At 37.0% G+C, this 16539-nt stretch overlaps 1 protein-coding gene across 2 annotated transcripts in view; it reads left to right on the top strand.

Annotated features, from left to right (window-relative positions):
• The first annotated feature begins 10459 nt into the window (after positions 1-10459).
• The window catches only part of LOC150103910 (uncharacterized), a 589709-nt gene continuing 583629 nt past the window's right edge, over positions 10460-16539 (top strand). For both annotated transcript variants that reach the window (XM_090397176.1, XM_090397175.1), the window contains exon 1: positions 10460-10594. In XM_090397176.1, the coding sequence (XP_090253302.1) occupies positions 10560-10594 (35 nt within the window). In that variant the 5' untranslated portion in view covers positions 10460-10559. The remainder of the gene's footprint in view (positions 10595-16539) is intronic.

The following is a 16539-nucleotide window of genomic DNA, read 5'->3' as shown; positions in this document are numbered from 1 at the left end:
TATTAAAGAAGGACAAAAAAATTTCAAGAAAAGTTGTAGTCCAAGTAGCTTTACCCATCATTAACTGCGCTTCGTCAGTAAAAACATTGTTGAGTTTATTAGAATCAACTTGTAGGTTTTCTAGGCATGATTTCACTTTCTCAAATATATCTGATCCTCTTGTTTTTCCATGAAGCGATTCAAGACCGATAAGTTCTTTAAAAACTTTAAAATTATTCTCAATTCGTCTTATAGAAATGCTTAGCTGGGCTACATTACATATCTCAGCAGATATGACTAAAGTTCAAGAAAAGAAAGTACAATCACGGACTAGCTCTTTCACTTGCTCAGATACATCATGAGAGAGTTCTTCGGTGCGTCTTGTAACTGTTTGCTTTGACAGAGCAATATCAGATATTTTTTATTACCAAGACATCTTGGAAGTATTTGGAGACAAGGCTTAACAATTTCTTCTACATCAGAGAAAGACTTCTGATTTTTGGCCAACTCTAAAGCTCTTTTGTAGGATGCTTCTGTCATTGCCGAACTTTCATAACTTCTTTTAAGAAATACATTTCGTCATCTTTTGATTTCTTCCTTTTTCTTAATCACATATTCTCTCCGTAACTATTCAGACCTAAGCATTAGCTTCAGTTTTCCTTCTGTTTCAGTCTGATGTTGTGTTTTATAGTGTCTATTAAGATCATATCCTTTATTATTCGTAGTGTGTAGTGTTCGTGAAAGCTCCTGATAAGATAAGCGTTATTTTCAGTTATCATTGATAAATTTACTTTAATATTGCGTAGTTTTGTTTGCCTTACATATCTTAGTGCGTCTGTTTGTGTGTTTTTGGTGTTTATAATTTATAATTTGATAAAATACGTTACCAGTAAGTATGGCTCCAGTACGAAGGAATATGGCGGCCAGTAATGATGGTTCGCCATCTTCTTTCAAGAATGGTAATGTAAAGGAGATTATTCAGTGTACTACCTGCGAAATGTACGCTTTGCGGAGTGCGGTCAGAGTGTGGTTAGATGACAATAAAGGAGTGAATGTGTATGTGTAGAAAATGTAGGGAGAATGAGGAATTGAAGTGTATTTCGGATCGCGAGTGTGACATTTTTGTAAAACTTCAGAATGAAGAAAACAAGGATATGACAAGAAACGGTTAGGTTGTACCAGAGAATTGTGAGAGTGTGAATGTAGAAAGTGTAAATGATAGTATTAATGGTTTTACAGAGAATAAAAAAGATGAGATAGATGCAATGAGTGAGATCGCGTTGTTGAATAGTGCGATACAAAGGGCAAAACAGCAGCTAGAGCGTATGAGCAAAAGTCGACTGATTGAACCAGCCAATAATAAAAAGTATGACAGGAAAAATAGGCGTATGAATGTGAACATGAACAAAATGAAGGATAGAGTGCTGTATGGAGACTCGCTAGTACGAGGTGTGTTTGTAGAGGATTTGACAAAATCGTACCAACCTGGTGCCACCACAAAGGATGTAACTGAATCTATTAGACAGCAAAAAGAAAGGGTGAAAGAAATGATTGTTGTGGCAGGTACAAATGATTTCAAAGGAGATAAAATGGAAATGATAGAAGACCTGAATGAATTGTTTGAGGGTAGCAAAAGAAAAGAGTGAGACAGTTAGAATGATTAGTCTTTTGCCACGGTATGACAGTGAAATGTTTCAAAGGAGGGCCATAATTGCGAATGACTTTATGCGTGGGTTATGTATGACGAGTGGTGTGGAATTTGTGGATGTGTGGAGTGAGTTCGATGGGCGAAAGGATCTATATAAGATGGATGGCTTGCATTTGAATGGTTACGGTTTAAGGAGACTTGAGAAAGTGTTGCTGAATGTAGTAAATGTGCAAATTCAGGGAAACTAGATTTATTAAGGGGGAGGGTAGATATACAGTCCTTAGGGAGGCAGTTGAATGTATGAATGAATATAATATGCCCGAGTGAATAAGGACAACAAATCAGAGTGGGACAGTTAATATAAGGCATTAGAGTACGGTTGGGGCTAATGGGGGTCTTAAATTCATATACACTAATGCTAGGAGTATTATGAACAAGAAGGAAGAGTTTTTGGCCATGGTTGGCACTTCCAGGTCACAGGTTATTGGTAATAGTGAATCATGGGATATAGCTAGTGGGATTGAATGTGATGGATATAGTAAGTTCAGAAATGACAGGGAGAACAAAATGTGGGGAGGAGTTTTGTTGATGATAGCTGATGAGCTACAGCCAAGGAGAATAGAAGTTGAATTGCAGGATAGAGAAAAGAGCACATTTGGGGCCATTTGGTGTGAGATTGTGACTAGCAGAACTAAATATACAATTGGGTGCTGCTATAGACCAGGTGATGGAAAAGATGGTGGTGACAGTATGCACAAGCAAATAGAAGAAAAGAGTGGAAGGAGGGTAATTATTATGGGAGATTTCAACTATGGTCGCATTGATTGGAGTGAGGAGAGGACACACGGGAGGAAGGAATTGGATTTTATGCGGTTATTAAGGGATAACTATCTGCGACAGCATGTAATGGAAAATACTAGGGGTCAGAGAGTGCTTGACCTAGTAATTACATCTGAGGATTTGGCTGTAACAAATATGACCACATTGCCACCAATTGGTGAGAGTGATCATAGGGTCTTGACTTGGGAGGTGGCTAAAGGTGTGGAATTTTCAATTAAGACAGGGTACATGTGGAATTATCAGGCTGGAAAGTATGAAAAGCTTAGGAGTTTGATTGGTTCAGTGCCATGGCATGTACAACTGCAAGGACTAGAAGTTGATAGTGCATGGGAGGCAGTTAAGAAGTGTTTGCATGAAGCAATGGCTGATTGTATACCTAGAGTCCGAATAATAAATCAAGTAGGGATTAAATGGATGAATAACACCATTAAGCTTGAGCTGCAAAAAAAAGAAACAACTATGGAGGGAATTTAAGGAGAAAGGTGACCGGCAGGCACAAGAACGGTATAAAGCGCAGGCCAGAAGGGTAACGAGTGTGGTAAGAAAAGCAAAAAAGGATTACGAAAGAACATTGGCCATGCAGGCTAAAGAGAATCCTAAACAGTTTTTTAGATATGTAGCAAGTAAAAGGAAAAATGTACATGGCAGAATGATTTTAAAGAATGCCGATGGTAGGGAGGTAACTGAATCAGTTGAGATAGCTGAGTTACTTAGTGAGCACTTTGCAAGTATATATCAACCAGGTGGTGACATTGCAGAAACGAATAAACCAGTAGATTATACGGGAATTGTGGTAAATGAAGTGGAGGTGAGTAGTATGTTGCATAACCTCAATGTCAATACATCCGTGGGATGTATGGTATACCAGCTCGTGTTGTACGAGAAGCAGCTAAAGAATTGTCAGTACCCTTGACGATTTTGTTTAATTTGAGTCTTGGGTCTGGGTTAGTCCGAACGGGTGGAAAGAGGGGAAAATAATTCCACTGCATAAAGGTGGTTCCAAGACTGCTGTTGTAAATTACCGACCGATTAGCATATCAGGAATCATTGTCAAGGTCTTAGAGAAATTAGTCAAGAAAAGACCACAGGATTGAATAGATGAAAATGGGATATTGTGTGGGGGACAACATGGTTTTGCGAAGGGTAGATCGTGCCTCAGTAACTTGCTCACGTTTTATAACAGTGACGGCTGAACTGGATAGGGGTAATGGGTTTACAGTGATACTACTGGACCTTGCCAAGGCCTTTGACATGATACCACATGGAACCCTAATCAGTAAACTGGAGCAGATGGGAATAGATATAGGGTTGGTGAGATGGATAGGATGGTGGTTGAAGGAGAGATACCAGACAGCGGTTTATTCAGGAGTGGAGTCTAAAAGACGGCTTGTGAGTAGTGTTGTGCCACAGGGCTCTGTTCTTGGACCACTGCTTTTCAATTTGTTCATCAATGATATAGGAAAGGATTTGAGAGGAAGTGTTCACATGATTGCTGATGATGCAAAGTGGGGTAGAGCAATTGTGAATGCACAGGATGTCAAAATTTTACAGGATGATTTGGATAGTTTGGAGGACTGGGCTAGGAAAAATGGATGTCAATTTAATGTGGCAAAGTGTAAGGTTATGCACTTTGGGGTGAAAAGTATAGCTGCAGTATATCGCATTGGTGGAACCATACTCCAGGAGATTGATGAGGCCAGGGATTTGGGAGTGTTGGTGGATAGGGAATTGAAGTTTAGGGGCACATTGCAAAAGTGACTAAATCAGCTCATCAAATCACTTGGCTTCTGAAAAATGCTTTAACACGCAGAGACAAACAAGTTGTTGTTCCTCTGTATAGCCTTGATAAGACCCCATCTGGAATTCTGTTCCCAGTTATGGGCACCAGGGTTTTTTCGTGATGGGGAGGAAGTGGAGAGGATCCAGAGACGAGTGAACAAGATGATAGCAGGTCTGTGTAATGAACTTTATGAGAATAGGTTGAAGATTTGTGGGTTGCAGAGATTGGAAGATAGGCGAAGGAGGGGTGATATGATTGAGACATTCAAATTACTGAACGGTTTCTATAAGATTGATCCAGAAGATATTTCTGAAAATATGACTGGTGGCGGGAGGACTAGGGGCCATGCATGGAAGCTGGGCAAGAGCGTGGTTGACAAGGGTGTTAGAGCTAGGTTTTTTACTTGGAGAGTGGTGAATGAGTCGAATAAGCTTCCAGAGTCTGTTGTGGGTGATACGATCGTGAATGAGTTCAAGGCAGGGTATGATAGATACTGTGTCAATGTCGAATAGTTGTTCTTGACATGATGTTAGGGCCTCCCTCGATGAGTCTGTCGACTTCTTGGAGTTGCCCGGAACAACAACAATAATAATAACAATTATGTTTTTATTATTAAAGTTGTTATTTTTATTATTAATTGAGACATTCAAATTACTGAACGGTTTGTATAAGATTGATCCAGAAGATATTTCTGAAAATATGACTGGTGGTGGGAGGACTAGGGGCCATGCATGGAAGCTGGGAAAGAGCGTGGTTGACAAGGGTGTTAGAGCTAGGTCTTTTGTACTTGGAGAGTGGTGAATGAGTCGAGTTGAACGAGTTGAATGAACGAGTTGAAATTTTTATTATTAAAATTGTTTTTATTTATTAAAAAAGCAAAACTCCGTAACGCACGAATATCGGTTATAAACTGACTGACATAAACCTGCGACGCACCGCTGTTGCTTGGTGCCTCAGGATAAGATAAGTGAATAAGCAAAAGATGTGCATAAAACAATAAAATCGCTAAAATTAAAAATAATGACTGAATGTTAACTTTTTTTTCTACAGATCGGTTTTTGGTTAATACTTTTTGCATAAATAGGCATACTTTTTTATTATTTAAATGGACATTTTTATTATTTTATTATTTAAGTGGACATTAAATCTACCATAATTTCAAAGCCGATTGCAGAAACTATGAAAGTTTCGTACGAAAATTGTCCAGAGAGGTTACAGGAATACAGTCGCTGGTTATTTACGATTTGCCCTAGCGCGGACCTTATATGAGACATGATCGCTAGCCCAAGCGTCCATATATTCGCCTTCTATTAGTCTATTTCGATAAGGTTTCACTCGCCAGACAGCTGTTTCGAACTGATTTCGATATTTCGATTGAAATAATGCCGGGTTTAATATCTGCTTGATTTATATAACTTTGCATCGTTTAAATGTAGCCTTTTGGCTCTTTATTTTAGTAATTACTTTTTATTGTTTTCATTGGGATTTAATGCGTCACTTTTTGGTGCATGCGCCATAGGGTTGGCCATCCCTGTTATACAGGGTACAATGCTGTATTTTGTTTCTCTCAAGTTTTTCTTATTTTGAAAATATTATCATTTTAAGTAAAAAAATCCTGTAATCTAGAAAGCGGGAAAAAAGTGAGCTAAGAAGTCAACAAGCAGAACGTTTGTATTTACATATAAAGCAAACTTAGTGGCATTTTTAATCATAATATTTATTGTTTGTTTGTTGTCCTGCTGCCCTTGCTATGTTGTAGCATTAGTGGTGACAATCTTCAACAATTACAAGAATCCTGTCAGTCACGTATTTATAACTGGTACTAGAGTTGATTTCTCAAAACGTAATTTACTTTTCTTTACATGTAAGATTTTTTATGTAGTTTTCATTTGATTTTAATTTTATATGAAGTAAGGAGAAAATCCAAGGTTATTTTTTACATATTGATCCCATATACGAGAGGTCAAAGGGATCTATAAGCGGAACAGTATCATATGTGAGGTGCAGGTGAGAATGAACAAAGAATTTTACATTTTCATCCTTCATTGCAGATTGTAGTTGTTTGTTAACACTTCATGGGGAAAGCTGTTTCAGAAAACAGAGGAAGATGCGCTAAAAGACGAAAAGGAGAAGCAAGTTCGGTATATGTGTGTTTGCAGTTGTACTGAAAAAGATTCTGGGCAACTGCTGCTCTTCCATTAACAGATTCAACAGAAAGTGAAAGGATGACGGTTACCACTTCAGCTGGGAAAACCATTAAAGTATTTGTAGATAGATACAGTGCTGAAACCTTGTGTCTGTGAGATAGAGGTCGAAATGAGTCTACAAGAGAGGTAAATATCTATGAGGCAAATTGCTCTCCTCTGGACTGCATCAAGAATTTTGGGGAAGTTTTTGGTGCATCTTTTGAGATAAAAGTTGGCTAAGGCAGGGGAAAGTGGACTTCTCATGGCAGTTCCTTCTATTTGCTGTGGAATTTGTTTTGACACAGGAAATATCCGGAGTGCATTACGAATCGGAATAATTTTACGATATCTTGTGGGAAGATGTCAGTAAGCCAACCTTTATTAGGAGCATTTAGAAGACATCCTTTTTTCATCTATATACCCACAACCTTCATTCTGGGTTATATATATATATATATATATATAGACGACAATTTTGCAGTGTGGCCTCCCAACAGAGATTCCTTACCTCCCTTTTTAGCCAAAATAATACTTTACACCCTCCCATCAAGTTCACCATGGAATTTGAAAATGATAACAAATTATCCTTTTTAGACAGCCTTCTCTTCCGTTCGCCATCAGGTAATTTAACTACATCTCTTTACAGAAACCTCACTTTTACTGGACGTTACATTCTCAAGCAATCTGCTTATCATCCTTCTCAAAAGACAGAAATCGTTAAATGTTTAATTCGACTAGCTAGAACTAATTATTCAACTCCCCAGCAGTTACAGAAAAAACTTTCTACTTCAAACATTACAGGAAGTTAAATGGTTTCTCCGAAAGGACCAAAAAACATCTTTTCGAATCCTACAAGTCAAACCAAAACAACAAAGAATCTATATGTTAGTTAGAGTTCCATATATATCTCCGGAATATCAGAATCAATTTCAAGAAGTCTGAAGAAATACGAACTAACAGCTATTTATATTCCTATCAATAAAACATCCACTTATTTTCCATCGTCGAAAGATTAACCTCTGCTACACCGTCTGTTCAAAAAGAAACCGAACTTTTCAAAAAAATAGAAGAAACTAGTGGTACCACTTGTTGTATCTTTTTGTTCTCGAAAGCGGCAACCTTCATTAATGTTGTTTCAACTGTTTATGACATTTGTTTCATTAGAAGAAGAGTTATAGTGCAAAGAGTGACAGTGTTTTTGACGAACGGTCGGAAAATGAGTTTCAAACAGAGAGCTGCGATTGACTTTTGTGTTAAACTTGGTAAGAGTTTTACCGAAATGCATGAAATGCTTCAAAAAGTATACAGTGATGAATTTTTATCCCGTCCTCAAGTTTATGAGTGATTGAAGCGATTTCAAAGTGGGAGGCTTGAGGACGACAGTAGTATACCAGCCACTTTGAACCAGATCAAGATCAAGATAAGATAAGAAATCGTGACATGATTGGTTGTTCATTCAATGAAGTCATTGTGGGCGTAACGTCATTAGTTTGGAATGTCAGGAATTTCCCTGGGGGCATATGTGTCAGTGACGTGAGTTCTTGTGTTTTGGTTCGCGTATGGAATTATGGGTGATGATAGAAATAAGGATTCGTGTCGTGATTGGTGGTGCACTTCTGACCAGATCAAGATCAAGAAAAGATAAGGAATCGTGAGGTGGGTGTGTGTTGTTATGAGATGTAGATAAGTGACGTCATTTGTTATTTGTAAATAAGTGACGTCATTTGTTAGTTGTAAATAAGTGACGTTATTGTTTTGAATGGAAAGGAAGATATATTAGAGATAAGGAATCGTGTCGTGATTGGTGGGACACTTCTAATAAGATCAAGATCAGATAAGGAATCGTGACGTGACTGTTTGTTGTTATAGAGTTTGAAATGTTTGGATTTCGCTAGGGCCCTGGTCGGTCAGGGACATCACATGGTGTTTTGGTTTGGCTATGGAATTGTGCGCTCGTGTACGAACTCTATCAATGTACACAGGCCCTACATAATCTCCGAGGTTTGGAAACTTCACAACATAAAATTGAGGTCACAACACCGACCAATAGGCGATAACATAAACACTTGAAAAACAGAAGCACCTACCCGACCTGCCATAGCATCCACTTTCCCAATGTGTTCAGATGACGACCAAAAATAGTCGAAACGGACCGCACCCCGTCAACCCCCTTTCCCCTATATAAAAAATCAACCCTTTCACCTTTTCCTCACCCTATATAACATACTAATATAATATATATGTTTATATATATATTACTGAAAAATACCCAGGTTTTTCTAATTTAATTCGCCCAAATTGCTCACCCCCCTCCACACACTCAGCAGTTTTCAGAAAGAAGAAAAGCCGCAACACCCAGAAAAAGGTATGTGTAAATTTCTCTTCCTTATGCTATATATACCTTTTGGTAAATTTACATCTACAATGCCCTAATAATCCGTGAGTAAATAGCCAGTGACATTTAAACAGGGGCACTCCTAAACTGAAGCAGGCAAAATAGCCGTAATTATAATAATCTTTAATATGATTTATAAATTAAGTTTTTTGTATGACATTGTGAACTTATACATGTAATTTATTTCTGTACTCTTACGTTTACATTTCTTCAGTGAAACGATATCGTGATTAGCGATATAACATCACTCGGGTCGTTCTAATTTTATTACCACAACTAGTATTTTTAGTCTGTAAATTGCGTGTGTTCTGAAGGGCCGATTTGTCTGTATGCCGGATGAAAAACCCGAATTTCCGGGAAAGAAACCCTGCTACCTTCGTATGAGATCAGCTAACTCACATTCGATTGAAATCGTCCAGATAAAGATTCCTCCCGTCCAGACGAGAATCGATCTTAGGCCTATTCCAATCGAAGGGCGCAATGTACCGTCGTTCTTCCAATTGCGCTAAGGCGCTTGAATTAATTTAATTTTGAATGATCAATTATTTGTATTCTACTTTGCAGTGGCGGCCAGTGAAATTTTAAGTAGGGGCGCTGCCTATACAAAATAAAAAATAATTAATAAAATAATAAATAATAAAAATAATATAAATTTAAATATAATATAAATAATAAAAATTTATATAAATAATATAAATTGGTTACTGATTAAGAAAAAAAAATATATATATATTTTTTATTTTATATAGGCAGCGCCCCCACATAAAATTTCACCGGCCGCCACTGATACCTTGTAAAAGACTGTTTCCTGTCAAGCCACTGATGATAGTTTGTTATTTTCAAACTGAAATATCTGGCAATATATTAAAGATTCTTCTTGTGCTAACGTGTTGATAATTCTTAATTTCAGCTCACAAGTTTCTCTCAAAAACAAAACAAAATAAAATGTGAAACATGATTTTAATTTTTTGCCCTCAAGTCATAAGTAAAGAAATCTCTAGTAATATTCGACTACCAGCCTTCAGAAAGTTAATTTTGGCTAAACGGCATCTCACATTCTCTTTAGGGAATGAAAGGAGTTAGCGATTTATTTATTTATTGAGTTTTGTATTTCACAGGGCCAGTGAAAAAAGAACAACCGTTTCAGGTTTTGTAAACACTTGTTTGATAAACACCTGGGGTGTAGTTCGAAGATTTTTCAAAGCATATAGTACCAAAAAAAACAACAACAACCGAACTTTAAAGTGTATACTCTTTCTGTTTAGAGACTCTTCATAATTCCAATTGTCTCCATTTGAACTATTTAAAGCATAAATATCTATCATTGAAAGGAGTTTTAGTGTTTATTATATACTTAATATGCATTGCTTGATTCGCAATCGTCTGCTACAAGTCCGTTGTGTGTCAATGTTTTTTTTTGTTTATACAAAGCATTCTAATGTATAAATTAATATTTTAATATTATTTAAAAATAAAATGTCATATTTTGATATTTTTTTCTTGTGGTTTTTATATTTAATTTAAGTGAATGTTTCAAATCACTTCAGTTTTTGATTTCCGTTTCATGTTGTTTCTGTTTTCGAAACACGTGTTTCTAATAAGTTATGACGCGGAAATTTCAGTTTGGAACAGCAACGTATTCGCTTTCAATGATATTATTTAATGTGCTATACATCTAAGCTTTTCAGCAACGCTGTAATATTAAGAATTCTAATTTGACTTTTTAGTGGAATGGAGGAATCTGAAGTGTTCTCAGAACTTAAAAGGTAAACTGTGGCCGTTAACGTTATATAACATGTAGAACCAGTTTAAATTTACAACTGATATTACAGGTTTTTATTATGTATAAATATATATATTTTTTCAACCGTTAGTTTATGCTGCAAGTTTTAACACGCGAAATTAAATTCTCAAAATATCTACATTTTTAAAATTGAATTATATGGAAAGTATATGTGTAAACAAGAAAAATAACGAACAGAAAACAAAAAAGATCGGCTGATGAAAATGTGCAATATTCATTTGCCAGTTTAGCTTAAAAGAGTCAGTCAGTACTTTAAATGCGGAAATACTTCTTTTGTCTTCCATTAAATATTTCAACTAGGAGAGAGAAATGAATTGGTTTAAGGGAGCCAGACAAATACAAACATTAATGTAAATGTTGTATCATGCATGTAGTCTTGTTTTTCCGAGTTTATATATATATATATATGTCATGTGTACTGTATGATATAGATTTGATAGATGTGCCAACGTCTTAAAATTAGAACAAGGACAGAGCTGTAATTTTACACTAGCAATGGATGAATTGAGAACAAAGCAGAATTTGAAATAATCATAATTTAAAAATTCATTCACCTTGCCCTAATTTAAATTTAAAAAAAATTGCAGAAAAAAAAGTAAAATGATTTATTCAGTTTTCATGTTTCAAGCAGTTGATTAATAGAATGCCTTTTTAATAAGATAATATACAGCAAGGTAATAATATACAGCATAAGTACTGCTGACGATAGCTGAAGAGCTGCAACCAAAAAACAGTATATCAAGAAGATAGATGTGTGAATGATAGTTCATTTGAGGTGATCTGGTGTGAAATATTATCCAGCAGAACTAAATATACAGTTGATTGCTGCTATAGGCCAGGGAGTACAAGGGGGTGATGTATAAAATATGCATCAGCAAATTAGTGCAGGTAGAGTGATTATTATGCAGGATTTTAACTGTGGTGATATTGATTAGAAGGAGGGAAGATCATGTGCCAAAAATGAAATGGAATTCATACGACTTATAAGAGACAATTACTAGAAACAGTATATAACTGAAGGGACTAATGGCGTGAGAGTGATGGATCTGGTCATAGGTTCAGAAGACCTATGCATAAGTAAGGTGTCCATGTTACCTCCAGTTGGTGAGAGTGATCATGCAGCATTGACTTGGGAGGTTGCAAAATTTGTGGATTTCTCTCTTAAGAAGGGGTTATGTGAAACTACAGGTTAGGTAATTATAACAAACTTTGGAGGCAGCCATCCCATGGCATAAAAAAAAATTTGCAGGGAAAAGAGGTTAGAGTGGGTATCTGAGGGAAGCAATATTGGAATGTATTCTCGTGGTCATGAAGATAAGGTTGGCACTAGATGGATGAGTAGTAGTAATGTCCGACCACACAAGGTAGAACTCTCGTTGGAAGGCTGCCAAGAAGAATCGATTCATGTTGAAGGGAAGAAAGAAATAAGACGACGAGCGAATTGTGCAACAACATGCGAAATCATGTGCTTCATAGGTAAAATATTCCAACTGTTATACAAGCAAAATAGTTACCACTTTAAAAACTACAATGATCATAAAAGGGAAGTTAATTTTTCGACATGTAATAATAAACAACTCATCCCGCAATACGGATTGATTACCCTATTATCGGAATGGATTCTCCTTCTGTTGACATGCTCAGATGAGTCGAAGGGTCTCGTATCTGTGGGCATGCTATATTAGGCGTGATCTGCAAAAAAAAAAGAAAATGTTATGGAGAATTGACAAGGAGAAAAGTGATCAGTACAAAGCAATGTCTAACCAATGTATAAGCTTATCTATAAGAATTTTTATAATAGTGTGACAGCTGAGTTGGACAAGGGGACACAGTGATACTGCTGGATTTTGCAAAGGCTTTTGATAGGATACCCCATGGAATACTTTTATGCAAATTAGAACAAATTGGGATGGATATTAACTGGTGATATGGATAAGAGAATGGCTCATGGACAGATACCAAAAAAGTAGTGTATGGAGGACCAGAGTCCAGGATGAAGTAGGTGACCAGTGGTGTGCCTCAAGACTGCTTGGTCCATTATTGTTTAATTTGTACATACATGATATAGGAAATGACTCAAAGGGAAATGTTCAGTTGTTTGCTACTGATGCAAAGTTGGATAGTGCAATAATTAAAAAAAAAAAAAATTAACGAAGCTGATGTAGATTCTTGTAGATAAACTTATGTTGATAATACATAACTGTCAGATTTTAGGGAAAGACAACGTATACTAGAATATTAATTAAAAACTTTAATTAATACTTCCTATATTTTGGTAATGTTACATTACCATCTGCAGAGAACATAAAACATAATGATATGTGCATGCAGGCACCAACACTAAACAGATATGGCTGAAGAAAACAACTGAAGTCAATCCTACAGTCTTAAAGGTGCTCTCTAGTGGGCTAAATTGGGTTGTCTTGGCTGTTGGGCTGATGTTCTTAGATTGCAAGCTTCCCAAATTTGGGGTAGTCTCATTGCATCCAAATTTGTTGAGGTTTGGACTGATTCCAGGAATAATCTCTCATATTTATACTTGTCGCGATGTAGTGAAGTGGCTTTCTTCCAAAGCTGATGTAGAGAGCTTGCAGGATGATTTAAATAAGCTGGCAATATGGCCATATCCATGCTTATATATTAGTTATTCATAATTGTAATATTTTAAGAAATTACAATGTCAACAAATATTAATTACCATAACTTTGCTGAAATATTGGAAATATTAATTAAGTCAAATTGCCATCATCAGGGAACATGATGCAATCTTTGTTCATGCAGGCACTACCCTGAATAACCAAAGGTGAGCTTAAAGTCCTAAATAGTGCACCTTACTGAATTAAAATGGCTGAGAATGAGGGCTTCTTAGAGTTTGGGCAGTTTTGTGCAATCAAATTTATCAAGGTTTGTGCAGTTTCTTAAGACTGAGGCAGATTCTAGGAATAGTCTGTTGTATTTATATTTGCTACATTAGAGCAGGGCAGCCGTCTTTCAGCATATCCTATGGTAGGTGCAAAGCATGGTCAGCAAGTCTTAAGTGCCCATAGTGGGAGAACTGGAGTGTATTTATTATACTTGGCAATTCTGATGTTGACTGCCCTGTCTTGCTATTGGTGGATAGTTTACAAACTGCAAGGAACCTAGTAAACATCCGATAGGTCAAGGGACTCTGGCTTATCTCTGAAGTGAAGTGAAAAGGGATGCTAATTTTTATCTTGTCTGTAAATGGTATTTTTCTAAAATTTTTGCTAGTTCATGTGTCCCAAATACATGGGATGGTTTTAAATTTCATGTTGTCTCTTATGGAGGATGTGTGTGTGTGGGTTTGGGGTTTTAATATTTTTAAAATTTGGTGAGATCATAGCCATTGGCCAAGAAGGTGTTGAGAATGTGGTCAAATTCAGTTGTGAGGTCACTGGTATCAAAATTAATTAATTTTGTCTTGCTATATACATTTTTAATAATTCCATACTATCGAGAGGCATGACTTGATGAATCTATCTGCCAGTCTGTGTGCATTTTCTGTAAATGGAGAATGTCAGGGACCTCTCAGCCTGGCTTGTGATCAAAGTGCCTAGGAAAGGAAGGCTTTTGTTTTTCCCTTTCTAAGGTGAACTGGATCCTAGTATGTTGGTTATTTAGATGTGTTAAAAAAATGTTGAGAACGTCTAGGCCATGTGGCCAAATCGGGAACATTTTCATAGCGTAGCCAGATAGTGGATCTATGTGGGGCAGAGTTTAAGGCTTTCTTTCAAAGATCTCCATGAAGTAGACGTTCACCATGAAAAAAACTCAGCCCACTTTAAGTCCAGTATAGAAAACCTCACACTCTGCCATACTGACATAATGATTAGTTTTGATGTCATTTTTCTCTAGTGTCCCACTTAAAAGCACCTTAGACATTATACCAAGAAGAGTGAACTATATGCATCTTCTCCATACCCTCTTGTCTTTCATTAGAAAATTCTAAATAGCTTAGATACCAACAAAACCAGACTGTCTTGCTAATATCTAATCATCTCATTCAAAAGTGTTTTTCCCTAGTTGTGATCAAAACTTGTATTACAGAATTAATATCATTTCTATATTCTCTATGCTCTTATACAGTATGCACTACAGAAAAGATGCAAAAGTGCCATCTACATGAAACTAGATGTAGAGTCCTTTATGCAGGAGTTTCAAGAAAAGAAGAATATCAGGACAGCTCTGGGTGATGTTACAGTGGTACCATTGAGATGTGAAATAAGATATGAAGGGCTGAAGTTGGAAGTTATTGTTTCTATTAGTCTTGCTGAGCTGAGGTACCAGAAAACACCAACTGCGGTTGCGATACACTGAATTTTTTTTTTCTCGGACAGCCTTGGCACTTGTTGGTGATTCATGTTTTGGATAGTAGGCAGTGATGATGAGTAGAAGGAGATAAAGGCTTTCATTTCAGCAACAGTTAGTTCAATGATTCAGTTGGAGCAAGTGTTTGGAAACAGTAATATGTGACTAGATAAAAATTTTGAAGGTCATCCTGCTTGATATCATCATAGTGTCAGAGGACATAGGGCCAGGAGAGACTGAAAGAAGAGCATTTTGTTGAAAAAGAAGCTTGGATGAAGTTGAAGGTCTGAGTTACTAAGAGAACTGAATCTACAGCACATTTGTAAGGGAAACTGGTTGAGTAAAAGTTAAGAATGTGGATTGGTCAGGGCTTTCTGATATTCAAATAGCTAGACATCATATAGTAAAGCCCTCCTTCTCACCAAGCAGAATGGTTTTGGAATTTAGATAGTTCAATTGCAGGAAATTCAGCATTAGTGATAAAAATTCAGTGGTTAGAATTAGACAGTATGTTCCCCCCCCTGCACATTCTCCTTCTTTTTTTCTCTTTATCTTTTGAAAGATTTAAAAATGAAACTTAGCCTGAATAAGCATAGCATTTCTGTGCATAAAATAAAAAATAAATCTCCTCCAAAATCCCCCCCCCCCCCGCCCCGAAAAAAAAAGACTCAAAAATTTTATGAAAAAATTTTCATATTCAGTTTAACATCCATGGCATCAGCACTAACTCCCAAAGGGCTCAGTACTGGGACTATATTGTTTAACCTTTATATCAATGACATTGTCAGTGGATTGCAGGGGGATGTTCAGTTGTTTACGGATGATGTGAAGCTGGGAAGGGTTATTAGTAGTAGTGCAGACGTGGTAGTCCTGCAAGAGGATTTGAATAAGCTAGACAGATGGGCAAATGAATGGGGGTACGGTTTAATGCAGCAAAATGTAAGGTCTCGAGGTTTTGGGACACATGATGGGATGCTGCATGCTCTATTGAAGGTGCTATACTGGAGGAAGTAGGGGAGACAAGAGATCTGGGGTTGTTGATTGATGGAAACCTGAAATTCAGGGGACATATTGCAAAGGTGGTGAAGGTAACACAGAGGATTGCGACAATAATGAGAAGGATGCTGACCTGCAGAGATAAAACAGTTATCATTCCATTGTATAAGACCGTGATCAGACCACACTTAGACTATTGTTCTCAGATTTGGTCCCAGGATTTGAAGGGGATAAATTAACTGTGGAAAGATACAAATGTAGATAACAAAGATGGTTTCAGACTGTACAATGTTAGTTATGAGGATCGGCTGAGGGAATATGGACTGCGGAGTTTGGTAGATAGAAGGAGAGGTGATATGATTGAGACTTTTAAACTGTTGAGAGGTGGTTACAGGGTTGACACTGAAGAGTTCTTTCACTTGGTTGAACAGTGGGAAGGAGTGATGTCAAGGGGGCCATCCCTGGAAGTTATGTAAGGAAACGGTGAGCAAGGGGGTCAGGAGTGGTGTCTTTGCATGGAGGATGGTTGAACCGTGGAATGCATTGCTTGATAGAGTGGCGAGAGTGAGAACAGTCAGTAAG

This window comes from Typopeltis vanoorti, chromosome 8, assembly GCF_054136105.1.
Source record: "Typopeltis vanoorti isolate ZY-2024b chromosome 8, IOZ_Tvanoo_1.0, whole genome shotgun sequence".
In the NCBI taxonomy this organism is placed as follows: Eukaryota; Metazoa; Arthropoda; class Arachnida; order Uropygi; family Thelyphonidae; genus Typopeltis; species Typopeltis vanoorti.
Note: the sequence above shows the minus strand (reverse complement) of the source record. Positions and strands in the feature narration are given on the sequence as shown.